This window comes from Phyllostomus hastatus, unplaced genomic scaffold, assembly GCF_019186645.2.
Source record: "Phyllostomus hastatus isolate PE091 unplaced genomic scaffold, TTU_PhHast_1.1 phas_scaffold_345, whole genome shotgun sequence".
Classification (NCBI taxonomy): domain Eukaryota; kingdom Metazoa; phylum Chordata; class Mammalia; order Chiroptera; family Phyllostomidae; genus Phyllostomus; species Phyllostomus hastatus.
This window is the reverse complement of record NW_025334024.1, coordinates 25,274,296-25,302,237: the sequence shown is the minus strand read 5'-3', so window position 1 is coordinate 25,302,237 and position 27,942 is coordinate 25,274,296. Positions and strand designations below refer to the sequence as shown.

The following is a 27,942-nucleotide window of genomic DNA, read 5'->3' as shown; positions in this document are numbered from 1 at the left end:
CGTGGCCTCCCAGGACTGCCAGAATGAGGGGAAACGTGCGTTTGAACGAGATGGTTTCGTGCCCTGGAGCTGGGGGTGGTGAGGAGCAGCTGTGGGCGGATGCGAGGGGCTGGCGGCAGAGAGCGCCATCAAGGGTCAGCCGCTCTCCTGCACGAAGGGGTCCGACGGGGGTGGCCCGGCGATATGGTAGAGAAGCCCCATCCTAGGGGGGACGAGGCCCCAGGTTGGCTCCGGCACTTGGGACAGTAACTTCAGGGTGGCTCGGAGCCAGGCCCTTGTGGTCCCTGTGTCCGTCCCTGGGGGTGGGCAAGTGCCCGCCCTGGTGCCCTTCCAGACTGGATCCCTCGGGGACACTGACAACCCTCGGCTCGTGTCCCCGACAGGCTCACGGCTCCCGCAGGGACCGGTGGCTTCTCTGCACGGGCACATGAGGCTCTCTGCCTGCAGGAGGGCTTCCTCCGTGAGGCAGGGCCACCAGGAGGGAAGAGGCGCCCTTGAGGAATGGCAGTGTGTGGGCGCCGACCACCCACCGGAGGCACTTCCTCCCCCCGCACCGCCCCCCACCCCCGAGGGCAGGTTAGTCTCCAGCTCAAGACGCAGACACTGACTCGGTCACCGAAAGAACGTTCTTTCCAAAGTTGAAGCCGCGGGTACAGAAGCTCCCCCTCCGTGGCCCCTGCCCACTCCCACCAGACAGTGCGCCACCTCTGGGGCCCACAGACGCCTTCCTGCAGACGTAGCCTAAGTCCCCCCAGGTCTCTGAAGCTGGAGGGGGGGCCGCCCGCTCACAGCTCCACGTGCTCTGTTTTGAGTGGCTTCTTGGCTGCGTCCTTGGCAAAGAGCTCGGTCCAGAAAGCCACTTCCTTATGTTTCGGCTTGTGGGCCGCCCGGGTGACGACGCCAATCTGCAGGTACCCTTCCTTCTGGTCGTACTCGGGCCAGTGGGGCAGCCCCTCCCCATTGGGGTTCCTGGGGGCAGAAAAGGTCAAACAGAAACGCCCCAAAGCTCCTCTCAGAGGTTTGCTGGGCCCCCCAGCTTCATCTCCCCCAGAAGGCTCAGGGGAGCCATCTCCTGGGCAGCCTGGCCCTTTGTGGCCAGCTCTCGTGTCAGAGGTCTCCGCCAGGAGCTGGACCACCAGTCAGTGCTGGGAGCTCGCCCTCCCGACACACGCGCCCTGGCCCGCCCCAGCCCTGCTCCGTTTTTGCTCACCCATCCCGGGCGAAGTTGGCCCAGAATCTCATCACCATCTTGCTGAGCTGGACATCCTCCGCCGAGGCCCCCCCTGGAGGAAGGAGGAGGAAAGGCTTCGTCACCCAAAGAGGGTTCCTGGGCCAACGGCAGCCACGCCACTCGCGGGCTCGTTCAGAGTCCGGGATCTGAGCCCTTCCTGCAGACCCGCTGAGCCACAAGCTGCACACCCAAGATTGCTCTGCCCAGCAAAGCTGTCATTTAGCATGGAAGGGCAGATAAAGTGGTTCTCAGATAAGGTCAAGTCAAAGGAGTTCATCACCATCAAGCCCTTATTTTATGAAATGTTAAAGGGACTTATCTAAGAAAGAAGATAAGAAAAAGAAGATTTAAAAAGCATGTACAGTAAAATGATAGCAAACTCACAATCATTAACAGCCACACCTAAAACAAAATCAAAACAAACTAAGCAAACAGCTAGAACAGGAACAGACCCACAGAAATGGAGATCATATGGCGGGATAGCAACAGGGGAGTGGGAGGGGAAGAGAAGGGGAAAAGGTACCGAGGATAAGTAGCATAGAGGGTAGGTAGAAAATAGACAGGGGGAAGGCAAGAATAGTATGGGAAATGTAGAAGCTAAAGGACTTATGACACATGGACATGAACTAAAGGGAAGGGAATGTGGGTGGGAGAGGGTATGCAGGGTGGAGGGGAGTGAAGGGGGGAAATGGGACAACTGTAATAGCATAACCAATAACATATATTTTTAAAAAAAAGAAGACCTGGGTAACTGGTGCGCACCTCCAGCTGGAGGCCAAGGGCTGCAGCCCACGCACACGCCGGCCGCTTGGTTCTGCGCCCGCCTGCCCTGCCCCCTTCAGGGTCGCCATGCCACACCCCAGGGTTTCTGCCGCCCACCTCCTCCCAGGATTGTCCTTTCGTGGCTGTGTTCTCAATCCCTGTCACCACCCACACTGTCATGGGACCTAAAACGTAACAATGATCTTACAGAGTCATCCACTCAGGGCATGGCCCTGGCGTGTTCCAAACACCCTTGAGGTGGGTCACACACAAGTCCCATGCAACTGCTGGTGGATAAGGCGTGGGAGGCGCCTGTGAAAGGTCGTGTTTAACATCTCATATTCCTAAATCCAGGGTGCGGCATGAATAACGCCCCGTTTTATTGCACAATTGTTTAATACAAAATCACAGGTGTGCAACTCTGGAAGAGAACAATATCACACCCAAGGACACAACGTGACATTTTAGGTGAAATGTTCAAATCAAAACTATAAATGATGACACCCATATTATTACCCTGCCAACCACACTCTGGTAGGCGTTACTTCTGCCGGACCCTGTATATTAACTTTTTAAAAATGCTTGTTTTAGGTGACAGAGAGCTGGCTGGGCGGCCCAGCCCCACCCTCACACTCGTTCTGCTGTCCTCCTGTGGGTGGGAAGTGACAGGTGACCTCCCAGCCCTTGAGCAGGGCCCCGTCTCACTGACACCCAGGTCTGGAGTCTCAGAGTGACCAGGAATAAGGGCACACACATGCACACGCTCCATCACGCATGTCAGAGCAGGAGAAAGGTGGGACCTTTGGGGTTCAGCCCGTTATGGCGCATTCGGGGAACTGAGGCCTGGAGGGAAGGAGCAACTTGCCCAGGGCCACCAGCCACGCCTCGGCCCCCGGTCCCCCAACTGCAAGCGTACAGGGCCGTCACCTTTTAAAAACGGGGCCCCGAAGACGGAGAAGAGCTCATCCCCGTGGTCTGCGGTCATCGTCTTGGGCCTCATGCCGGACGAGAAGCTTGGGCGGTGCTGAAACTCGTACATGTAGGTGGGGGCTCCGGCATCTGGGGAGACAGGGTCGACGGGCAGGTCACCTTGCCAGGCGCATTCCCGGCGGGTCCCGAGGTCTCCAGGGTCTCTGTGTGCTCGGGGTCACTGGCTTCCTAGGTCCTGAGCTCGGAATGAGCACGTTAATGGCGGCCGTCCATTGTGAGAACCGGCTGTGTGGGGACGGTGCCCCCGCCCACAAACTCTCAGCACAACACAGAAGTGGACTTTCTGGAAAGGTCCGTGAGTTGATTAAGGGTGCACAGTGGGTGCAGGCGGGACATATTTGAGGCAGGTGCTAGTTGAATGAATGAATGACTTAATGAGTGAATGAAAGAATGTTGAAACCTTGGGAAAATCCATTTGTAACAACTGTCCTCACAGGAGCATTGAGTCCATCCACACGAACCCCTCCGCCTTCCCATGTGTTCACACAAGAGCATCCGCACACACACAGGTCACAGTGTCTCACTGACAAGAGGTGGCCTTTCCTTCCTTTGACGCATGGCCGCAGCCCGAGGGTACCCCTTGGGGGCAGTAAAAACTTGGAAAATGCTGAGAAAAGGAAAAGGAACCAAAAAATCACTTATCCCACCACTCAGAGAGACCACTGTTAGTGTTTTAGAATGCATGTCCTCTATTGAAATCAAGTTGGGATGATACTGGATATGTAATCTTGTAATGACTGTAATCATTTCTTATAGCACTCAATATTCATCCACAAAATTATCCTGGATCCCGACTGGAGGGGGTAGAATCATTTACTTCATTGCCTCCCTCGTCCTCATCATTGCCCCCTCGGTGTAGCAAGAAGTGTCGTCTGGAAGAAGCAATCCTTCTTGGTCCCATAATCTCCTTGTTAAACAGCTTCCTCAGGGTCAAGTTTAACCTTGCCTCTGCCACTCAGCAGTTTTAGAAAGGAACTCAGTCCCTGGCTCTGCGGACTGGGCACCAGCCTGCGAACCAAAAGGTCATCAGTTCGATTCCCAGTCAGGGCACATGCCTGGGTTGGGGGCCAGGTCCCCAGTAGGGGGCGTGTGAGAGGCGACTGATGGATGTTTCCCTCCCTCTTCCCCCCTTCCTTCCCCTCTCTCTGAAAACAAATAAAATCTTGAAAAAAAAAAAAAAGGAACTCAGGACCCACCACAAAGGAAAGAACTTTTGTGAATGAGAGAACTTATTTTTGGCCGCCCCAGCACCAGCCCTCACAGGGAAGCCGGCGCAGCGCCGGGGGACAGCTGGGAACAAGAAGAGGAGCACAGGGCAGGGGAGAGGTGTAACCGGAACCCACACATCGTGATGCCGCGGTGTTCTTTCCGGGGGTGCGAAGGGGCTTATAAAATGGGCACCACTCTTCTCCTTGTTTGAACCCTGGCGGGTCACGTGAGACACTTAAGACATGCCCGTCTGGCACGCCGGGGACCAGCGTCACCACCTGTGGCCCAGGTCGGTTCACCGCGTCACTGAGAACCGGTCCTCGGAGAGCAGCAGGGACCCGGAGAGAGGTTTATGCACGTTCAGCAAAGGTTGTTTGTTTTTGTTTGTTTTGTAGCATCAAAATAAAAGCAAGCAGCCTAAGTATTTGAGGCAGAAACAATAAATTGTAATCCATGAAAAATGGATGTTTTGGTGACTTTTATTGTCACTGAGGAAGTGCCTGCAACGCGGCCTTCTAGGAGCACACGACATGAAATTAATGTTCAAATGGTAGGTAAGACGAGAAAAGGCTGTGGAAGGAAATACTGAAAATCGACAGCAGATACTTCCAGGGGAAGGAATTATGAGTGCTGTCTACTCTCTTCTTTCTATGCTCCTGTGTTTTCAAAACTTTTTACAACGGAAAGGTACCAATATTAAATTCAGAAAAGTTTTTTTTTATCCAAAAGAGGATGAGACAAATACAAAAATGAAAGAGTAACACTGCTACAAGTCTGTGTAGTGCTGGCCAACACCTCCCCCTAAACTGAAAGTCAAGAGAGACCAGATGAACGATGCACAGGTCCAGGTTGGGCCCAGCAAATAATGCGGAAGGGGGCACCGCCAATGCGACCCAGAACGGGAGGCAAGGCCAAGTTTATGAGAGAACAGATTCGCCCCTTCCTCAGGACCCTGGGGAGGAGGAGGCAGTAGCCAGGGCGTATGCCACTGCGCCCAGTGCTTGGAAGCACGGCTCCTTTCTACCACTCGTATCGAGTTGGAAGGGCCCGGCACCAGCACCGGGAGAGAGACAAGCAGGGGCCGGAGCCCCGTTTCCGGGCTTGCAGACCCAGTGCTGGGCGGGGCGGGCCTCCTGGAAGAGGAAGGACCCCGAAGGTCACCTTTTCTGCAGCTGAGCTCATCCATCCCTGCCTTCAGGCTCCGCCCACACAGCCCAGGGTGGCTGTGGGAAGGTCCCTCGCTAAAGCCGACCCCGGACATGGGCATTCCCTGGACCACTTGACGCCCCCACACCTGCCGCTGCTCACCCCTTCTGCCTTGCTGGGTCCCAGACAACCCTCCTGATCCCCTGCTTGGTCTCCCTCTTTCCCCAGCTCCACTGGTTAAATGAACCAGTTCACACTTGGCTCTGACCTTGGAGACCTTGCAAGGCACATCTTCCAAGACTAGCCCTCTGGCCCCACAGACCCCGGGACTCCAGGTGGGGAGCCCGGGCGCAGAGGCTGTCGGCAGGCCCCCAGGCCCTGCGTCTGGGTGGGCCAGCCTCTTCAACTCCCCGCCACGGGGCTGCAGCCCTCTGCCTGGGGTCTTTGGCCAGCAGACACCACTCTGCCCAGGGCGCAGGCAGGAGGCCAGGCCCTCAGGGAGCTGACGCCCCACCCCGGGAGCAGCCCTGAACCGAGGACTCAGGCTGCTGGTCGCCAGGGCAGCCCTGAGACCTGTCCCCTGCTAGATCCCCAGAGAGCCCTGCTCAAGGGGTCCACGGTGGGCACTCGCTTGACCGTGCACCGTGACGGCCCCCCTTCCCCCCAAGTCACCTCTCCGCTCCTCCACTGGTGGTTTCTGGGGGCGCCCCTGCAATAACGCTGGTTGAATCTGGGGCCTTTTCTCCGAGTCTGCTTCTGGCAGAATGGAGCTAGGGCAGTGCCCTGCCCCCCAGGACCAACCTTCAGCAGTTCGCACATCTGTGTCTGTGCAGGGGGAGGGGGCGGGGGAGGAGCAGGACGGACAGCGAAGGTGGTGGGGCTGGGGTCCCTTCCCTGGGACTCACCTCTGTTGTGACGGGCCACAGTCACAGCCGGGACAACAAATAGCACGTCTCCCAACAAATCCAAGAACAGGTCTTTCTTTTTGACGGGGTCGTCTGTCCCTCCTAAATACTTCTCAGTGGCCACCGGAGTCAGCTCCTCAGAGATGCCCTGAAGGGGGTCCACAGTGAACGTGACCACCACCTCCAGGCAAGCAGCGCGGCTCCTGCAGCCAGCGAGGAAGGCTCGTGTCCTCGTGTCCAGGCCGGGCCCGCCCGTCCCCTCCCCCAGCGGCAGGGGGAAGCCCTCGGGCCCCAGTCTTCTCTCTGCCACTCGACTGCTCAGTGATGTGGCGATCAGCCCCCCGCCCTGCCTTGGGTCCCAGCCAGTTCCCGGGGTGCCCTGGACACTTACAGTCACGGAGTAGGCCTTCCACAGGAGCGACGTGGCCGTCTCCTGGTCCAGCCTGCCTTCGGAGATCGGGAGACCCAAAAACTGTTAAAACAATGGCGCGGCCTCTGTGAACCCCAGAGGTCAACAGAAAGAACCACAGCAACCGACCGACCGACCAAACCAACGCGGGCTGGAGGACTTGGCAGGTCTCCAAGGGCAGGGGCCTCACAAACACCCAACCCGCCCCTGGTGCCCGCGGAAGCCCCAGGTCCTGCCAGCGCGGCTTTGGTCCCTCAGCGTAACCTCTGGAACCGTTCTCGGGCGAGCACTGCAGGAGAACTCTGCACGCGAGGATCCACCCGAACCTCCTCCCCGCTGAGAGCCCTGGACAAACCCCCCCACGGCTCCAGGGGGCTGGGGCTGGGGCTGGGCCCCCGGGACGGCTCTCTGCTGCCAGGAGAATCTACTGTTCGGTCCAGCGAGAGCCTCGTGAAAGGCACAGAGGTCCCTGACGCCCCTCTTAGAGCTGTTTGCAGTCGTGAACCCCGCTCTGCCCTTGGAGGTGTAAATCTCCCACCCGACTGTTTGCTCCGGGACTGGGGAGCCGCCCTCTGCAGGGCAGACACTCCGGGGATGAGTCCTCCCCTCTGCCCCGGTCCCTGTGGGCGGAGAACCGCCTGACGTCGGTGGGCACCCGCCTTGCTGCCACCTGCACGACGCAGCCTCCTGACCTGCACGCAGGAGGTAAGGGCCACCCCGCAAACCCAGGCGGCCGGGTCACAGGGATGACCCCTGCATGTCCAGCCTTGAATTGGCTCCACCTGTTGTTTCAGGGTCTGGGTGGAGTTCACGGGGGTCTTCTGCCTGCGGCAGGGGTGTGACTAGTGTCCAGCTTTATGTGGACTGGAAGGCAAGTCCTTCCTGACTTTCGGGAGTCAGCCTCACCGCGATGGGAAGCCAGTTCCCCTGAATCTTCCCAGGTGACCTAGAGTGCGTGTGGGAGTTCGTGCAGACACTGGGATGTCCAGGGGCAGAGGCTGCGGGGCCCCAGGCCTCACTCCCCTTACTCCCAAACTCTACACCCCTCTCCCCACCCCCGGGCCTCGGTTTCCTGATCTGCACAGGAAGTGTCTCCATTGGCGCCCGCAGCACCTACATATCAGGGTTCTTGGATTGGGGACAATCGGAGAGTTTGGGAGAGGGGTCCCCAAGACTTCACCACCCAGGAGCCAGCTGGGCCACCCAGAGGTTTCCATGGAAATGTGAACCTGTGGGAAGGGGACAGCTGCCCGGGACCCAGGCGGGGTATGGAGGAGGAGGCGGTCCCGAGCCCCGAGGTCACGATGGGCGCCGAGGGGTGGGAGAGGCCCAGGCGCGCTCACCATCGGAAGCATCCAGCCGCACTCCTGCTGGTTGACCCCGATTATGTATGGGACGCGGTTGAACAGCTTCTGCGCCAGAAGCTCCTCGGGCATCTTGGGCAGCAGCACACCGTCCACCACCGTGGGCAGGAAGGGGGTAGTTCTGGGGAAGAGGACAGAGGAGTGTCTGCTCGGCCCCTGTCCGGGCCACCCGTGTCCGGGTCCTCCTCTCTGCCTGTGTGAGCACTGCAGCCCTGTGCACTGCGGGCAGCGGCCACAGAGCTCCAGGTCCTAAGAAGGGGGCGAACCCTGGGACCCCAGAGGGCAGAACTGGTGAGGGACCGCCGTGGGTAGGTGAAGGGGCAATCCCCCTCAAACTGAAATGTATAAAATATTAGTATTTGTATGTTATATAAGTTATACAAGTGTACATAAATTATGGACATATATGTTACATACACATGTCCATCGGAAGTGTATGTGCACCTGTGTGCAGCCCTCCCCACTGGCAGCCCCCATTATTCTAGTGCCTTCTTTCCACAGAGCCGCCGGGGCTCCGAGTCGGCGAGCCCGGCCGCCGCTCCCGGAGGAAGTCGGGGGTCGGTGCCTGCTCGCCTCTGCTCACAAACCTGGCCTGCAAACCTGGCTCTGCCGCTGCCTGGCTGGTAACTTGGGAACATGGTTGCACCCGCGTGTGCCTCAGTGTGCCTCATCTGTGAGGTGGGTTGCGGGGTTAAGTGACTGCACAGGCGCTCAGCGCTCAGCTGGGTTCTTGGGTCACGGGAAGGGCTCGATCAGCAGCCCACACGCTCACGGGCCGGGTCCTGACAGGTCCTGCACACGAACAGCGGCCCTGTGTGCCCTGCTTTGCTGCCTGCCAGCAGGCGGGCCTGGACAGGCCCCAGGACTTGGGCCCCGGCGGCCCCCAGGCCCAGGTCTGTTGCTCGAGGGCCGATGACCAGGGCTGGTGCTGGCAGCCTGCGGAGGTTCTGCCACGCGTGCCTGACCCAGCGGGACACGGGCCCGGATCTCAGTCCAGGGCAACTAACAAGGGGCGGTGGAGAGGGACGTGGGGGCCGCCACTGCGCCCCTGAGGTGCTGCGGGAGCCGGCGAGCAGAACACTGCTTTCTGGAAGGAAGACACGGGGCACACCTGCGGAAGCCGGACATCTGGGGCAGGTGGAGAAAGAAACGGGGTGAGCATTTGCAAACAGCGGGAACTGCAGGGGCAAAGGGACCTCCAGCCCCCACAGTCCTGGGCCTGGAGTGCTGCCTAGGGGCACAGGCCAGGGAGAGGTCTGGCAGGCGGCCCTTTCCGCACAAGGGCTGGCGCACAGCAGGCGCGCGGATTCCTGCCTAAGGAGTAAGCCCGCAGAGACGCATTCACTCCCTCCTGCGCAGTAAAGAAGGGGTGGGTGCCCAGCCCCGGCTGGTCCCGAGGCTGCTGCGGGAGGCACAGCAGCGGGGAGGTGGGAAGGGAAAGCAGAGGGGAAGGGAGTCCAAGTCCAGGAGATACCACCAGGGCCTGCTTGATCTGGGCGGCACGGGGACCTCCCGGCTGGTGTCCCTGAGTCTTCCCTGTCCTGTCCCTACTGTCTGCTTCCACTTAGCAGTCAGACAGCCCCTTTGTTAAATTGAAGGCCACGTCACCCCTCTGTTCAACGCCCCCTCCAAGATGCCCCATCTCCCTTGGAATCACAGTCCGAGCCCTGTGAGCGACCACCCCCCCAGCTTCCCTGCCCTTTAGCCTCAGCCCGCTCCCTCCCCTCGCTGCCTCCACTCCAGCCACACTGGCCTCCTGCCGCAGGGCCTTTGCAGCCGCTGTTCCCTCTGCCTCCGCTGTTCCCTGCCCTCCTCCAGCTCCCCCGGCACCTTCTCCCTGAGTCATTCCCAGGCCTGGCTACATGAACTTAAATCGCTGGCAATGCTCTCCCCATTTCCCACACTCTTTTTCTCCGCATCACGAACCACCCGCAGACACCCTGCCGAGTGTTTGGTGTAGTGTGCCCTCCCTTCCCTCCGAGAGGGCGTGTCCCCCGCTCAAAACTCAGGTCCTGGCTCACAGTGAACGCCAGGGAAACCTTTCACTGAGTGACTGAGTGAGTGTCATTTACGCCTCCAGACGTCTTCTAAGGGAAGTGCTCCTGTCCCCAAGGAGAAAGGAGTAAGATGGAGCAGAGGTCAGGCCACTGGAACCTAGCAACGCTTTGGGAGGTGGGAGGGGAGGAGGGAGAGCGGGGCGGAGGGGGGTGCTGCAGGAGTTCCCTGCGTGGCTGGGGGAGGGCGGCGTCCTCAGGGCCGAGTCCTGACACCCTTCCCGCTGACCCTGCACACAGCACAGCCCATGTGGTCAGTCCGCCCGCAGCCCCTCCAGGGAGGCTCCAGAGGACCCCGTGTGCCAATGCCCCACCCCCCTGTGGTGGGGGTGTCTGGTCCAGCCCTCTCCCACGGGGGCACTGTTGGCAGCAAGGAGGACTGGGAGCCACAGGGGGCGGGGCTGCAGCCCAACCTCGGGTCCTCTGTGCTGGGCTCCCAAGGCCTGGCACCGCCCCCACTGGGGCCTCAGCAATACAAACACAAGCAGTGCCCGTGAGTCCAGGAAGAATTCCCGTATTATCTTTAACTGGAGCTTCGAGATTTAAAACCAGTAAGCAAGAAACCAAGGGTCCTTACCTCTCTGGGGTCTCCAAGAAAATCAAGACTGATAAATTTCTGTGAAAACAAAGGCAGAGGAGGCAGGTGAGAAGGCTTCCTGGGAGAGAAGCCGATCTTTGTCGCCTGTGTGCCCGAAGTGTCAGGTTCTCCGCCGGAACCACCCCGGCAGGCCCCAGAGGAAGGCAGTGGGGGCGCTGGCTGCGCTGCCCTGGGCGTGGTGTTCTCGGGGTGTCTGCCCTGCTGCAGCTTTCATGCGGTGACATGTGCCACAGCCATCCACCCGTCCTCAGATGTCACCTTCTCTGTGACGCATCCCTGCTGACTGTTTGGCTGGTCCTCTTCTCTGTACTCCCGCCACACTGGTGGGTGGGTGGGTGGATAAATGGGCGGGTTGGGTCAGTACCTGGAGTATGTGGTACTGGGTGGTTGAGTGGATAGATGGGCGATGACCAGCATATGTCTGATGGATGATTCATGCACTCTAGAAGGATGCATAATGGTGTGGAGATGAGTGGTGGCTGGGTGATGCATGAATGACGGATGATAGACAAATGCAAGGTAGGGACAGGTTGATATTAGAACAATGAAAGGATATGGATGAATCGGATGTATTTGTGGGTGGATAGACAGATAATACGATGAGGAGTGGATGTGTGGGTGGCTGCACCGATGGATGGATGGTTATCCTAGAATTGCAGCTGAGGCGGGAGCTCAAACCGTCTAGACAATTGGGCCACCACTAGGTTATCACTGAGCAGTTCTAAATTAGCCAAGATAAATTTTGACCACCTTTCTGAAAAGTCTTTGTTCTTAATGTCCCCTATTCCCCAAATTCAGGATGGAGGTTACCTCTGGGAATAGATAATGTTGAATTTCTTAAAAAATATCTCTGAAAACAAGAATGGCAAAATAGTAAATTTTAACAGAGCCGGAGGATTATGACACTTTTGATTATCATGTTAGTTTTGGTCTTTGCTAACATTTGTCACATTCCATGAAAAAAAGAAGAAGAAAAAAAGAAGTTCCCCTTTCAGATTGAGAGGTGACCCACTCCTGGGAGACGACGCACAGTGTCCCGTCTCTGGGGGGGTTTTTCTGGGGCAAACAGGCAGCTGTGATGGTGAGGCCTGGGGCCAAGGTCACGGGGCAGGGGGACTCGTGTGGCCAGGGGCACGGAGGCACCTACCATTTTCAGCGTCACCTCCAAGAGCTCGTCCTCAGACTTCTGGCGCAGGCAGTGCACCATGGCGGCCGAGGTGGTGGTTTTGCACCCAGCGAGGACGGCGATTTGCTGCGGAGATCACAGGTGACGGCGGAACTCAAGAGCCTTGTCCCTCCTGCCAGTCAGCAGTGTTCTAGCCCAAGCTTAGCCCCAGTCTCTGAAGGCAGCAGGGGCAGGGGGAGGTTCTCTAGCCTGGCAGGTGTGGTCCGGGATCTCCAGCTAGCACCAACTCCACCACCTCTGCCTCAGTTACCTTGTCTCTCTTAAAGTGGGCAACCGATCTCAGAGCTGAATGTGTAAAGAAGGAATCCCGAATCCCAGTGTCCGGGTTCGAACCTCGGGTCATCCTCTTACTGGCACTGGGCCCCTCACAAGCACTGCAAAGCCCGGCCAGAGGAGAAGTGGAAATAGAGAGAGGAAGGCAGGCTCCTCAAGGCGGGGCGGTGGAGAGAGTGCCCGGTCACCCCAGAGCCTAGCAGAACGTTGGAAACAGAATCAGTACTCAGGAGGGGGAAGCAGGGAAGGGGGTGGGAGAGAAATACATTAAGGAAGGAGCGAACAAGAGCAAGGATAAGAGTCTTAAGTCCCCTTCATTTTGCCAATGTCTAGTTCCTATTGGGTAGTGAAATTCAGCCCCATCTCTGCCACCTGTTTCTTTAAATAAATCCTCCCTTTCTGGACTTTGAAGCCTGGTCAACTGGATTTCCGTTGTTCACAATCAAAGAGCGCTGAAAACCTTTCTCAGAATTCTCTGTGCCTTCATTTCCTCCCTCCTGCTTACCAGCCCCTGGAAGTCTGGCGCTGCCCCCACCACTGCAGGAAACCAAGCTGGCAGCCCCACTGAAATGCTCCCCAGCCTGGACACCAGGGGGCACTGATCAGCAGAGCGCCCCAAGCCCCGCCCCTGGCACCGCCCCGAACCAAGCTCCGCACCCCTGTCCCAGGCCCCGCCCCAATCCCCGCCCCCTAGCTCACTCTCCCTGGAATTCCTAACAGTGGGACCCCAGGGACAAAGTCCTCCCCGGGCTCCGGTGCAGCACCGCCCCTGCCAGCGTCCTCGGCCTCGGCTCACTCCATGTTCCCTCTGCTCTTTCTGGTCCGGCCGCATCCGCCTGACTCACTCTCTCTCCCCCAAGACCCTCCCCCCTGCCACAGGACATTTGCACACGTTGTCCCTGCTTCCTAGAACATCCTTTCCTCACCCATTAAACTGCTGCTCACCCTTGTGATCCCCACTTGCTGATCCCTTTCTTCAGGAGCCTTTTCCTGATAGCACCCCCTGCCAGCCTGACTAAGCACGCAGAACGGAGAGTATGACATCAAGTACCTCTCCTTATTGGGCACAGCAGTTGATATAACTGTGTGATTACCTGTTATAATCTTTAATCTGTCTCCTCCGTTAGAAGGGAAGCCTCATAGGGTTGCTAGATGTCTGGCTTTACTAAAATTGTTTGTTGAGTGAGCAAACAAATCGACAAATATATTCTCCAGACACCTGCCCCAGTCACAAGGCCCCCGGGGGGAACCACTCAAGACCCACAGGCTGTGTGCGGGGAGTCACCAGAACACAGGCCCTCAGAGAGACCAGACCCGAGGGCAGTCCACTCGTGGCTCCGGGCCAGCACCCCACCTGGGCACACACTGTGGGGAGCGGGGTCAGCGAACAGTGACTGCGTTGGCAATGCAGAGTCCAGAGACGTGAACTTGAGTCCCGGCTCTGCCCCATCACTCGCTGACCTCGGCAAGCTGCTGCCGCTCTCCGGCCCAGTTTGCTCGGCAGTGAAAGGGGCAGGGGGAGAGGGAAAGGGGTTTCCTCGAGTATCTGCTCGGCCACTCTGTGCTTCTCTGGGCATGTGGCTGGGCCCCAGCAGTGGAAGCTCCGGAGGACCCCCCAGAGAGCAGAGCAGCGGGGCAAGGGCTGTCTGGTGGGGGACCTACCTGAGCTGCGGCCTTCGAGTCTGCCTTGACCAAGCCAGAAGTGAGTGCCACACCGCTCTCGGAGATGGCCCGGTGGAAGAGGCCCTTGGCTAGGGGAGACAACACCTGGGGGGAGGGTGGAGCGGGACAGAGTTTAGGCTCATGGGGAGGGGCTCTCCGAGAGCTTCCCCAGCTCGGACCTGGCCCATTCCCCTGGGGACTTGGGTTCAGGGGACTTGATAGGTCCCTGCATGTCCTGGCCTGCTCCGCAACTGACCCGAGGCCCAGCTTCTCCAGGAAAAACTCAGGGAAAAGCCAAGGACACAGAGTGGGGAGCAGAAGAGGAAGCGTGTGGTGAGCACGGGCTGCAACAACCAGTAGCCCCTGAAAGACAGTTCGGCGAGTCCCAGCGACTCTGCACAGACACAGTCCTGAGTCCCCTGTTCCCGGGGACTGAGCGCTCGCCCCGGGGGGAATGACGGCGGGGCCCACGGTGGTCTCCGGGAGCGCTGTCGCTGCTGAGACGGGGAAGTCGGGCAGCGCCCCCAGCTCCCCAGGGACGGTTTTGGGTGAATCAGCTATTTTCAATTCTTACCACAGAACACTATGCACCTACCAAAAAAATAAAGTAATGGGAGAGTACTTGATGGTTCGGGAAATGCTCATGTTATATTTGTAATGTTAAAGATGCGTTTTTGTTTAAAAAAATCGTAGAATAAATGACAGAAGATGGACAGACAGAAGACAGGACGAGCCACGGAAAAAGGCGGAAGAATAAGGGTCCACATGTCTGGGGTGACCGTCCCGGGTAATGGGACGGTGGGTGACACCTTTTTCTTCTCCGGGCATATCTGCGCTTTTCCTTCCCCCCCACTTTACAGAACACCACACACCTCCCCTGGGCGGCCAACTACGAAAGCAAGCAAGCAAGCGGCAGCCGGAGGGGCTTCTGGCAGCACCCAGCCGCTCCTGACCTGGTTCTCCCCTGACCGGCTTCCCCCTCAGCAGGCTCCCCGCTGGTCTGTGTCCCTGGTCCCCTGTCCCGATACCCACCCCCTACCCACCTTCCCTTCCCCCCTCCCCCCGTCACCTCCCCCCCCACCCCGCCCCCCTCCGTCTTCACAGAGACAGCTGTGCTCCGTTTCGGGTGTGGACAAGTCACCTCAGAGCCTGCCCTCACAGCTCCCATCCTCTTAGAGATCCGGCTTTCAGCCAAATGAGGACACTCTGCCCAGTTCTCGTGGGTGCCCCCTGTTCTTCATGATGTATGCTACCCCCCACCCGCCAGAGAAATGAGGTGAGCCCTAGGCAGAAGAGGAGGAGTGTTGCGGGCTGGGGGCTGGGAGGTTAGTATGGCCTCAGGGCGCTGCTGCTCCCTGAGCTTCCCGGGGGCCAAGGAGAGCTGGGCCATTAGCTCCCTACCATCCGGTTCTGTGCAGAGCAGGGCCAGCCTGGAACCTGCGTCTTGTCTCTGAAGCTGCCTACAGCTAAACCGCCTGGTTTCCGAGGGGCCCCATCAGCAGCCACAGGAGGGCCGGGAACACTCACGAGGACAGAGACACTTTCGCCTCCCGCGGAGTTCCCAAAGAGGGTCACAGAGCCCGGGTCCCCTCCGAAGCTGGCGATGTTCTCCTGGACCCAGCGCAGGGCAGCCACCTGGTCCAAGTGGCCCCAGTTCCCCCGGCTGTGCTCGTCCCCTGTGCTGTGGGAGAGAGAATGGTGCGGGTGGGAGCCCGCATCGTGCAGGGCTCTCGGGGCCACGGGTGGGGCTGGGGGGGCTGCAGGCGGGCCTCCGGGAGCAAGCCCAGGCTTCCAGAGCCCGGACTCGGAGGTTTTCGCCCGCCTCCCGTTCCCGAGGCCTCGCTGTCCTTAGGGCTGTGTGCTCCTTCACCTGGCGTCTACTTATCGAGTGTCTCCTTCGTGCCAGGCACGGTCCTAAGGCCGGAAGCACGTCTGAGAACAAAACCGGCCAAATCTCTAACTGCACACAGCTCATATTACAGATCATGAACAAATGAGTAGGAAAGTATAGAATATAGCACCAGGTGGTTAAAAGGCTTTCAGGAAAAATAAAGCAGGCTGAGGGAACAAGCGGGGGCGGAGCAGGTGGGTCCCGTGTCCGACCCGGTGTCCAGGGAAGGCCTCGCCGAGGCGGCAGTGTTCCAGCGGAGATCTGAGGGAGTGAGCACGTGAGCTTGCACGCAGGCAAAGAAGGGGACTCTGGGCGACACGGACAGCAGGTGCAAAGGCCCCGGGCCCAGTGAACAAGAGCGGGGGTGTACAGCCTGCAGCTGGAGGGGGCCCTGTGGGCCTCCGTGAGGGCTTCCATGTCACTGCCAGTAACACAGGGAGCCCGGGGGGCGACAAGATTCTGCTGGTCTTAAATGGTCACTCTGGCCACTGGGTGGGTCACACTGTGTGGGTCAGAAACGGTATAAAAGGAAGAGGTTATGACAGTAATCCACGCGACAGACACGAGCCAGGGAGCTTTGATTAGGGCAGGTGTGGGGGAGCAGGTGAGAAGTGGCTGGATTCTGAACATATTTTAAAGGCAGAGCCAGGAGGACGGACGTGCCGGCCAAGCGGGCGTGGGCGTGAGAAACAGGGGAGAGCGCAGCAAGACGGGGAGGGACCCGGGGGTGGGGAGAGTCAAGTGCTAAGTTTGTCCAAGTCGGGTGTGCCGTGCCCTTCAGGCATCCAGGAAACAGTTAGCTGTGTGCACCTGAATCTCAGAGGAGGGGCTGGGGCCACCCGCAGGGAGCTGGGAAAGGGCCCCCCACCCCGGGGTCACTCAGAGACCAGTGGAGACCAGAGGCCTGACCACGGGGAGGAGGGGCAGGGGCCACTGAAGGGACCCCGGCAGGAGCGGCCCCTCAGGCAGCAGGTGGCCCGAGCCAAGAGAAGGAAGCATTTCAAAGAGGTGGGAGGGGTCACGTGTGGGTGCCACTGAGGTCGGTCCGAGAGCTAGTGGGTCCCAGTGACCTCGGCCAGAATAGTCCAGCGGCGTGGCATGGCCTGGCCAGAGTGGACACCTGGCTGGTGTGGGGAGAGGAGAGACAGGGAGGGGAGGAAGCGTGGTGAGCCGCCAGACCCGTCTCACGTAACGGAGAGCGGGGACTCGGGCTGGGAGCTGGGAGAGGCCAGGAGTCCCGGTGACGCCAATGCCCCTGGGACGGCCTCACCTGCATGGCCGACCTTCCTCCAGCCCCGTGGTTTACTGCAGTCAGAACCCACCCACCTCCGGCCCGCCCGTCTACCCGCCATCTCAGGGCCGGAGGTCCCAGGGCCCAACCATTTTAGAAAGCCTCCCGGGAACTGTGTCCTAAGGGCGCCTGCCTCCTGTCTCTGGGCTCTAGCCTCGACTCCCACATGGGGCGAAGGCAGAAGGAGATGGGGCGAGAAACGCACACCCCCTCCTGGGAGGCTTGTCCCTGGAGTCAGGGGCTCTGGCAGCCTCCCGGCTCTAGCCGCAGGCCCCATCCGCCACAAGCACCGCCTGACTCCCGCCCTGAGTCTGCCCCTCCCCTACTTTCCCACGAGAGGGACGAGAGGGACGGCATTTGGACGGCTGCGCCAACGGCTGTGCCGCTGTCATTTCAGGGGCCTGCGATGGGCTGTGGCAGCACAGGTGAGAAGGAGACGAGCGTTTTGGAGGAGGTGACGTTTGGGTTGGGCTTTACAGGATGAATAGGAGTTCGTTGGGTACAAGAGGCCTTCCAGGCACAGGGAACAGCACAGGCCAAAGCTCAGACGCAAGGGGACCAGTGTGACAGGGAAATGATAGCTAGAGCCTACCATCATGAAGGGATTTGGATGCCTTACTAGGGAACTCAGCAAAGCTCTCCTTAAGGGCTAAAGGACCAGAACTGGGTCCTAGCACCCTCCCTCTGAGGGCCCCTGAGGGCCGATGTGCAGAGAGGAGGGGCCGGTGTCTTACCTGAAGAACCCCCAGATGCCCAGGCGGTACTGGATGGTCACCACCACCACGTTCTCCTGGGCGGAGAGGACCAGCCCATCGTAGGTGGATGCCCCGCCTGTCAGCAGAGCGCCTCCGTGGATCCACACCATCACCTGGACGGGGAGGAAGCCATCATGCTGGTTGTTCACAGCAGAGCTGGAAGGACCTGAAGAGCTTTTCTGGTCTGGCCACTCACCTCTCGCCCGTGACACAGGGGGGCTGTTCTCCAAAGTGCATCAGCCCCCGGCAAAGTTGGAGTTGGCCGACGCTCGCCTGCCCGCCCTCCTGGCTGGACCCGACCATCCCCAGCTCAGCGCACCCTGGCGGCCCCTGCTCGCTCCTCCAGCCCTGGGACCACCTCCCCTCGAGGCTCTTCACGCTGAAAACAGCCTCATGGGAGCAGCCAAGGCCAAGGGTGTCATCTCCTCCCGTGACACTCCCATCACCCTCATGCCCGGATCTCTCCCCCGGGCTCCGCACACTCTGCCGGCAGCCTAGGGATTTCGGCCTCACTCCTTATCTCTCGTGCAGAGAGCTCAACTTCTCTCGTGCGTGTGAGTGACCATCTCGAGAAGCATACGTGCCTTTGATGCCATCTCTTCCTAATATCCCTTCCCTCTCCCTCCTCTGGATCCCCCAAATCCCACCCATCCTCCACAGCACAGTCTAAAAGTCACCTCCTCCAAGAAGTCTTTAGTCATTTGACACATGTGCTCTGAAAGTCTAGAGAATTCTAAGAACAACAATTGAGGGTGAGCGTGGGACACAACAATTCCTAAAGAATGGCTCTTGCATTTAAACAGCTCTCTTTGCAGGGAGGTGAGGGTGGCTAAAAGAATAACATTGTACTTATTTTGTTAGTGAAAAAATAAAAGAACTTTGAATAAGAACCACATGGCCAAGTTCTAAACACTTTACGATAAACCCTCCCACAGACCACTGTCATCCCGTTTAACAGACAGGAAGACTGAGGCACTTCACCTGTCCACGGTCACACAGCTAATAAGTGGCAGAAGCAGCACTTGAACCCATGCATTCTGCCTCCAGAGTCCATACGTTGAGCCTCCCAGGATGCTGCAGCCAATGGACATGGTGCAGTAGGTGGGCTCTTAGGTTAAGAGCAAGATCTTTGCTTCCCCTCTCACTAACAGGTCAAGGGCACTCGCCCTGTGTGCTGGGCCAGGCACTGAGACCAAGCTTGATACTCATTACTGAGTCCTCGTACGACACAAGTCCTCTTTGGCGGTAACGGTCTCTCTGCTAGTAAAAGGCAGAACCAGGACTTCAACCCAGGCCCTGCAGTGCCAGAGCCTGTGTCCGCAAGTGAAGGCTCTGCTGCCACTGGGTTCCCCGAGCCCCCGCTCCTCCTGCATCTCCGATCCCTGCCCACCTCCAGGCGGCGGGGCTGGGTTCCTCTACCCCTGAGCGGCGGCTGAGCCAAGGATGGTCAGCAGGGATCTGCTGAAGATGCTGGCCTGTCTGTGTAGCCTGGGGGGTGAGACCCTCAAAGGCAGGGGTTACGTGGTAATGGTTTAATGCTCCTCCTTTCTCCTAAACCCACTTCTAGCTGTGCGTATGCATATGGGGGCACCCAGCACAAAATAGAAGGGTGGGTAAGTGAATGAGTGGGGAGTAAACATTTGTCCCCACCTCTCTGAGCCAAGTACGTGCAGTCCCAAGTTCATGGACACCCTCCCCCATCCCTGGGCACATCTGGCCAGGGTTGTTCCTGGGATATGATTGGGGACTCACACCCCTCCCTGTTCATCCCAGGGGTTACCACCAGCGACCCACCCACACCTTCCAGCTGCAAGCCTGCTCCACCTCTGAGACCCTGTGCACTGACATGCTGACTCCCTGGGTCATCCACCCAGCCACCAGCAAAAAGAAGATCCCAGATTTGGGGGCGGAGACAAAGGAGAGTGCTTGCTGGATTGCCCCCAGGATGTGCCTGCAGGGGCCTCAGTGTCACTGTGGGACACTGGTCGCTGTCAGAGAGGGGTCCGAGAGTGCCGAGAAAGACCACACGCAGGCTCGGTTCCCCACCCCCACCCCGGAACAGCGGGTTGGAGGCCAGAAAGCTCTTGCTGGGGTCCTGCCAGCTGTATGGGTGGCCCCGCCTCTCCCTCTCTGGGCCTCGGTTTCTCTACCTGTGTAAGAAGGTTGGGTTGCTGCCTTCTCTGTAAGACTCCTTCAGGCTCTAACTTGATTGAACACTATGTCAGCCCTGGCTCGGGTGGCTCAGTGAATTGAGTGCTGGCTTGCTAATCAAAGGGTGGCCGGTTCAGTTCCCAGTTGGGGCACGTGCCTGGGTTGAGGGCCAGGTCCCCCGTTCCCCATTTGGAAGTGCACCAGAGGCAACTGATCAATGAATGTATCTCTCATCCATCATTGTTTCCCTCCCTCTTTCTCCCTCTCTTCCCACTTCTCTAAAACAAATAAATGAAATCTTTAAAAAAATTCATAGCTTTAAAAAAAGAGAAAGAAAATTGCATCTTAGCTTCTCTGGAAATAAGATTCCGAACCTGGCACCTGGGATCACTCTTGTCCCTCTGTTGATGGGAAGGACGTGGGGGCACTGACTGTGAGAAACAGATGCACAGCAAACTCCCCCAGAGGCACCGTGACGATCCCCAGGGGACACTGAGGCATGGCACACGTGCGTCCCCAGGGGCACGCGGCCTGGCTGCGGGGGAAAGGGAAGCCCTGGGCCCTGACAGAGCTGCCTCGATTTCCCCCAACACCAGAAGGGCCGCCGGCGCTGGAACCGGCCACTTACCGGCAGCCTGCTTTTCTTCGTCAGGTCAGCAGGAGTGTAGACGTTCAGGAAAAGGCAGTCTTCAGAAAACTTGAGAGGGATGCTCTCCTTGCGGTTGGTAAAGAGCTCTGAGAGCACCTGGCCTTTCACTGGGTCTTGGGAGCACCTGGGGCGGGGGGGCAGGCAGGCAGGAGACGTCCTGAGTCCCAGCCGCAGCTGAGCAGGAGCCGTCCCCTGCACTCAGGCCGGGCCTGGCACTGGGACTTGGAGCTCCAGGCCTGTGCAGAGTGCTGCTTACTAGGGCAAAGGCACTGGGGTAGGCGGGGCGGGCCACCTGATGGGGGGGGCTGGGTGCGTCCCCCACAATCCCCCCCAAATGCCCCCAATCCCCGCCAGGGCCTCACTAAAGCCTCCCACCACCAAGCACACTGAGCAGGCCGGGCTTCTCTCTTGGCCCTCAGGACCCCTGGTGCGCTGTGTCAAGAACAGGAGGCCACCCAGCCCACGGCCGCCCTGGACGCGGCCTGGCTCTCCACTGGGCTCCCACGGGAGGTGCAGGGCGACCATGTTCCTCCACCAGGTAACCCAGGTGTTCTAGGCCACAGGAGACTGCTTGGAACCATGAGAAGTCACTCAAATGGCAGCAGGCATGGGGCCCGTGACAGATCGGGGTGAGGACCTGGTAGGGTGGCATCAGGAGAACTGCCTCAGCCACCGGGGTGCAGGGTGACCTTGGGTGAGCTTCCTCCCTGCTCTGGGCCCCAGTCGGCCACGTCCAGGCAGGGGCTGTGATTTCTCGAAGGGTCTGCCACCCGTATATGCTGGGGTTCTGGCATCCCCTCGTCCACCCACCCTAGGTGAGCACTGCTACTCCCCTGGTGACAGCCTGGGAGGAGCCAGCAGAGACTGGGATTGGTGACGTTGACTGAGTCCCCGGCCCAGCGTGGGCCAGGCCCGAGTGGCCCTTGGGACTAGGTAGCTAGACACACCTGGCAACTGAGAACCCGCCGGGGGACACCCCAAAGCACTCCCCCCAGACACTGCCTGGCCCTCCCCGCTCCCCAAACACGGCAACCTTCAAGACAGGAGAATAAACAGAAGCCTGCTTCTCGTCCCCATCACCTACTCAACTGTCATTGTTTTCCCCACAGCACTTTTTATATTCTGACCTATCACATAATTCATTTGCAAGTTGTTTCTGAACGCTCTCCCTGCTGGAACAGAAGCCCCAGGAAGGCTCCCCAGGAAACATGTGTGTTTCCTTCACTGTCGGGGATCAGCCACACAGAACGTCCCAGGCACACAGTAGGTGTTCCATAAATACTTGTGGACCAAAGGGTCTAGAATGCCGTGGCAGCTCTCGAATGTGTTCATGTCCCGACCATATCTCAAGGACTCCAGAGCGACGGGAAACCACTCAGAGGCTGGCCTCAGTGCCCTCCCGAGGCCCCTCCGAGGGGAGCGTCCCGCCAGAAGGTGCCCAGACTCACATCGGAGGGTAAGAGGTGGCATTCTTCACAAAGATCCATGGCTCTGCAGGCTGCGGGGGGGCGAACCTCAGGGGTCCCAGAGGAGGCTTGGCAAAAGGGATGCCCAGGAAAACGGCCACCGGCGCTGTGGACCCTTCTAAGCTGACGTACGTCCCCAGGACTTTGCCCTGCACGGTGTCCACCACGGGTGGCGAAGGCGGGTGCCCTGTGCACATTGGGAAGAAAAGAGGACACAGCAGCGGTGAGAGGCCTGAGCTGCATTCCAGGCGGGTCGGGACACACCTGACCCTGAATGAGTCACCTGGACCCTTGGGTCCCAGTTTCTTCTTATGTAAGAAGGAGGTGAAGTGGCCACCCTTCTTCACGCACCGGCTCCTTCAAAGGAGCACCTGGGAACGGAGGTGTACCAGCACCAAGCAAAGCATAAAAGCAAGGAGAGCTGCTGCGCGTGGACAAGGCACACGATTTCCACGGTTAGGAGCCTGCGGAAACAGGCATCCACTAGGGAGCGGGTGCCGAGGTGCACACTGGGTGAACCGGTGGATGAGAGGCAGCCCCCTTCTCAGAAGTCCAGGCCTTGGAGAAAGAATGAGCCACAAACACACTTGACCCTCCTGCTGGGAAGAAGGGAGAAAGTGGCCAGTGTCCTGAGGGAGGTGTCAGTGAGGAGTTCCAGGAGTGGGCGCACTGTGGGGGCGGGGACTGTGCACTGGGACTTGCAGGAGGGGAGCGCTGGACCAGGGCCCACAGAACAGGGTACGGAGGTGGAGGGCGGAGATGAGACCCTGCCGAGGCCAGGCTCTGAGACACCACCGGGCAGGACCTGCCTGAGGAAGAGAGAATGAGCCCGCGGGCCCTCCGGAGGGAGCTGTGGAGTGTCTGCGAGGGCCTTGGCACCAGGCCAGGGGTTCGAGATTCTTCTGGTGGCTCTGAGCAGGGGCCCCGAGAGGAGACGGGGGTCAGACCTCCAGCTGCTCTGCCCCTCGGTAGCAGAGGGCTCTTTCTCACCGAGCCGAATTCTCCTCCCCGCAGCTCCCCTGTGGGCCCTGGCTGTTCCCACCAGGGACCCTCCTGAACTTTCAGACACTGGACCGCGCCCACCCTCACACCTCCCTGGCCCGCCCTCGGTGGCCTGGGTTTGCTTCCGCACCCCCTCCAGAAATGACTTCCAGCCTCGCATCCTCCCAAGTGGGCCCCTCCAGACACGGACGGAAGGCCAGTGTCTCTCACAGTGTGCGGCCAGGACAAAAAAGAACAATTCAGAGTTGGTCTGGCACAAGTCCACCCCGTGACACTAGAGACACTACATGCGGAAGCAGGTTACAGAACGGCGTCCGAGTCTCACGTTATCAGTAGCCGACCCCACACTGTGACCACGCCGTTGTTCTTTGCTGTGGCTGCTAACTATTGGGAGCAGCGAGGTGGGCTTCCTCGGAAGGCTGTCCACCAAGATATCAAAGGGTGGTGTCGTGGCAGCTTTCCCAGTTTTCAGCATTGAACACAGATTCCTTGGTACAATTAGGAGGGTTTTCTTATGAATCAATACAGCGATGTCGTTCGGGAATTCTGAAGAAGGGCTTGGTCCCTGATCCGAGGTGGGAGACTCAGAAGACAAAGCAGAAGATCGAACAGCTGAGCCGTGACGCCAGTTTCCGTCTCAGACCTGGCCGGCGTGGGTGTCAGTGAACTATTAGGGTAAGAAGGCGCCCCAGGAAGTGGGCCCTTTGCGACTGGAGGAGGCCAGGGGAGGAGTCAGAGTCAGCTACCCGAAGGTGAGGGCACTCACGTGGACAGACGTGGCGTCATCGGAGACGAGGGAAAAGAGAAAGCCACTGAAGTGGAGAGAGAGGGTGAGTGGCAGAGCAAGCCCAGGGCGAGCGGCTGAGGAGACTCCTGGCCTCCTGGGCAGAGGGGGGAGGAGAGCACCTTGTCAGGGGCGGGGCTGAAAGAGAACCAAGGGCTTCGGATTGGGGAAGGAGGGTGAAGTCTGAGCAGGAACCAGGCCTGATGAAAGCCTGGCCTTCAGGGCGTCGGTAAAAACCTCCAAGAGAGACGAAGTCACAGCAGCCCAGCTGGCAAGGGCGACTAGGCGGGCGGTTGGATTAGGAGACCCACGCCACAACGGTGGCCCCGGCAGTCATAGCTCAGGGCGCAGGTGACGTCTGTATGGTGAGCACTTCCGATGGGCCAGGTGTGCCTCCGGGCCACTGGGTCTTCCCAAGAGCCTGCTCGGGAGGCGTTCATATGCCCATTTTACAGAGGAGGACACTGAGGGAATGGAGGCAGCCAGCACGGAGTTTCTAAAGAGGGCGACGGCTGGCCTCGCCAGGGAGTACCCAGCAGCCAGGGGCTGTTCCCCTCCTAATCTGGCTCCTTTCTGACTCCGCGCTCACACTCAGTTCGAGATCGCCCCCGCCCAGAGCGCACCCCAGCAGACAGAGGACGAAACCCAGGTGGCGCTGGGCTGTCAGGGCAGCGACGCCACAGCTCCGTGGGTTCAGGAGCGGGAGATTGTGGCACTGTGCAGAAACCTTCTTTTCTTTACTCCAGCTTCTATTTATTTATGTCCCCTTTGATTCAAACTGGTCTCACTGAGCTCCCTCAGTCCCCCACATCTCTCTCTCTCTGTTGCTTAACCATCAGGCCCTCAGGTCGACGAGGTTCTGGTCCGCAACCAGCACTCTAAGGAGCAACCCCTCAGTCAGCTGCTTGCTGAGACGGAGCTCCCAGTCAGACGAAAGGTGGCAGGTTGGCCCCAGCCATGCTGTAGCTGAGGACCCAGGAGAGCAGAACGACCCTGCAGAACACACCCCTGTGAACTTCCTGAGCTTCCCCCAGCCCAGGCACTGTGCTCTTTAGATAAAACCCAGCCAGTTCTGTCCTCGCCGTGGGTCCACGAGGGAGGCACCCCGTTGCGGCCCACTTGGGAGAGGGGGACACCAGGCTCAGAGGGTGAAGCACCTCGCCCGAGGACGCACTGAGCTAGTGAGTGCTGAGCTGGGGTTGGAACCCATGCCCTCCGAGTCCACAGTAATATTCTGCTGAGTCGCTCTCCGGGCTTTGGCCACGTCTGGGCTAAGCATCAAGGGGGAGATCAACGGAGCTCCCTCGAGGCTTGGTGGGAGAGGTGTGCGGAGCTCGGGGGTCCCTGTGCGCACAGCACGCATAGCTGTGGCCTCCAGGGCTCACCACCCCTGGGTCTCCCCTGGACTCGGGGCGGCTGGGCTGGCACTGCAGCTGTCACACCTCTGCCCTGTACGCGTCTCCCCTCACCACCGGAAGTAGGGCACACCGGACGTGGTGGATGTGCTCCCCTCCATTTGTGTTTTGGGAGGACTCACCCCCAGCTGTGGAAGGGGCGAGGGAGCCCAAGACCAGGGCGAAAAACCACATCGTGGAAGGACAGCAGCTCCCGGGCCTGCAGGTCTTCATGTGACTCCAAGGGACTGTGACCTCAGCTCTCCACAGCCCCAACGTTGGCCACTCCTCCGCCTGCCCCTGCCTAAACAAAAGCAACCTCCTTTTCGAAAGTGAACTCTTTGGGGCCTCTAGGCCACGCCCACTGAGCTGCCTATCTCACCCACCAGGCTGGGACACAGCTCTGGGATTACTGGATGTCAAACAACTGGTTACTTAAGGGCTCCTCCCTGGGGGACTTCAACCTTAGCTGCCTTGAGCTTCCCAAGGCAGACACCAGCCTGTGGACAAGGGGAAGCTTTGGTCTGAGGTCCTCCAGAAAAGCCCGAAAACTTTCTGAGCAACTCCCAGCCCCATAGCTGCTCAACTGGGGAATTTAGGACAAGTCCCTTTACCGTCCCTGGGGGGGGTGGCTTTCTGACAGCATTAGAGGCAGTCCCCAGGGGTGACTGCTTCCACAGAGACTGACCTGGGCTGGGGTTCCTCCCTCTCACCTAGGAAAACACAGGGATCATAAGGAGCACGCCGATCCAAGGCGCATGAATCTCTGTCCACGTGGGGTAGTCCGGGTTGTCTTCTAAGCAAAGAGGCTGTGTCGCACACAGATACACACTGGTCTTTAAAACCTGGGAACACAGACCTGGCTGTTAGCTCAGGGAGACCGCAGGATGCTCTCCCAGCAAAACATGGAACGTGAGGATGCATTACCCCTCCGGTCTCACTGTGCAGTCATGCCTGCTTGGGACACCAGTCCATGTCACAAACGGAGGCAACTGTTCCTAGACCTCGCTGCTGTTTGTCTGGCCTCCGCAGGAAGGCCCCTTATTGGCTCACGGAGACCCTACAGAAGCAACAGATGGAGCTGGAGCCCACCCAGCCTGAAGCCGGACCTCAGCTCTGCTTATGTGGGTGATCCCTCTGCGTCACGTTAGCTGTAACCGATACAGTGTTTCCTGTTCCGGTGGCTCCTGGTTGGAAATACGGCTTTTCCCCTGGGGACTTTTCTAAGGTTCCCCCGTGGAAACAGGTGATCTGGAGAGGAAAACCCTCAGACCTGGCCTTTGCTCCTAAGTGGCTGGGCAGGTCTTAGGAGAGAAGACAGCCTTGGAGATCCCAAATGAGCCCCCTCAGCACCTCGCCATCCCCATTGATTTACTCAGCAGATGCAGGGACAGCACACACTGGAGCAAGTGCCAGATGAGCGGGAGCCCCCGTCCTCCTGCGCCCTCCCCTGGGCTTTGCCCATTCCTCACGGCGCCGACCAGCATCCACTTCCCGGTGGGGAATGCGGCACTGGGAGACCAGAGGCTGGGAAGTCGACCGGACGACACGGGGGGCTCCCTTCCAGAAAGGGAGTGGGGAGGGGCAGGGCAGAGGGCGGCTGTCCACCCTGGACCGACACTCCGCGAGTCGGAGGCCAAGGACGTTTCCCCACGCAGCCTGGAACGCAGGCAGCGCTTCCGGAACCTCGGTCACACCCTCACTAACATCCCCTATTTTTATTTTTTTTTAGCCATTTCAGCTCAGCATACCATCTGCACTATTATCAGCAGTTTTCCCTAAATGGGCAGACCCTTTGTACTTTAAGCACACTCACTGGAAAAGAAAATTTTTTTCACTTCCATACGTGGAAGACCTATGTAACTCCTCATGAGTAAAGGTGAGCAGGACACACGTGTCCTTGCGTTTCTAAAACTGAAGACGATGGTAAAAATAAAGAGCGGAGATGGAACTGTAAGTGCTGTCACCTGGAACTGATTCACAAAAGTGCACACCCAAAAATGAGTTACTGAGCGGGGAACGCAGACTGTGGGTGGGCAGTACCGCGAGGGCAGGGCTGCCTAGTCCACCGTCACCGCCACCAGCCTGGCGACCCGGCACCGGCTTGACCGAGGGTCGTCCTCACCACAGCCGACGCGCTTTGCTGAGCTTCGGAGAGCGCTTCCCCTCTGACCCTCAGGCCCCCGGGTGTCAGTCCCGTTCACAGACTTCAAGGCCCTCAAAGCTGGGTTGTGAAGAGACAGTGACGCCCCAGGGTCAGTCCGTCCCAGGTCGTATGGAGACAGCGTGCGTGGGACACCCTGGCCGGGGTCTGGGGCCTGGCGACCAGTCAGCTGCACCTGCCATGGGTGTCCAAAGGCCATCCAAGATGGCACAGACAGCTGTCACGTAGGCATCTCTGTTGGGCAATCACGTGGGGCCTCCTACTTCAGCTCCTGCTGAGTAAGCACAGATTGTGAAATGAGGGTGAACTATGGTAGCGAGAGCCCCAAACTTTCAATGGTTTCTTTCTTGCTTATCGGAAGAACTGGGGTGCTGTTCTGCTGTATGGTCCCTCAGGGATCTGCCGGGAGGTCAGCCACGTTTTCTGGAGAGAGCCAGCCAGTAAATACTTCAGGCTCTTCAGGCTGCAGGGTCTCTGCGGCAACAAAGCACCTCTGCTGTGCAGTAGCAGCGACCCAGACCGCGCCCAGTGAGACGGGCATGCCTGTGTTTCAACGGAACTTCATTTTAAAAATAGGTGCTGGGCTGGACTGGGCACATGGGCCAG

At 59.0% G+C, this 27,942-nt stretch overlaps 1 protein-coding gene across 1 annotated transcript; it reads right to left on the bottom strand.

Annotated features, from left to right (window-relative positions):
* Positions 1–753: 753 nt before the first annotated feature.
* On the bottom strand, positions 754–27,550 carry LOC123805751 (liver carboxylesterase 1-like). Its single transcript, XM_045818478.1, has 16 exons — positions 27,298–27,550; positions 25,861–26,017; positions 25,316–25,476; positions 21,975–22,179; positions 20,506–20,650; positions 17,706–17,839; positions 15,317–15,470; positions 13,790–13,894; positions 11,816–11,920; positions 10,649–10,686; positions 7,996–8,137; positions 6,635–6,715; positions 6,244–6,391; positions 2,921–3,052; positions 1,211–1,283; positions 754–969 (listed from the first exon to the last, which is right to left on the bottom strand). Exons 1-16 carry the CDS (start codon positions 27,533–27,535, stop codon positions 786–788), a joined length of 2,202 nt encoding a protein of 733 aa, XP_045674434.1. The 5' UTR covers positions 27,536–27,550; the 3' UTR covers positions 754–785.
* Between the last annotated feature and the right edge of the window lie 392 nt (positions 27,551–27,942).

Coding starts and splice junctions, on each gene's coding strand:
- LOC123805751 (XM_045818478.1), bottom strand. CDS start 27,535: ATGGCCTTTGGACACCCATGGCAGGTGCAGCTGACTGGTCGCCAGGCC. Junction 15,471..17,705: donor GGCATCTGGGGGTTCTTCAG/GTAAGACACCGG, acceptor TCTCTCCCACAG/CACAGGGGACGAGCACAGCC. Junction 1,284..2,920: donor CGGGGCCCCGTTTTTAAAAG/GTGACGGCCCTG, acceptor TCCTTCCTCCAG/GGGGGGCCTCGGCGGAGGAT.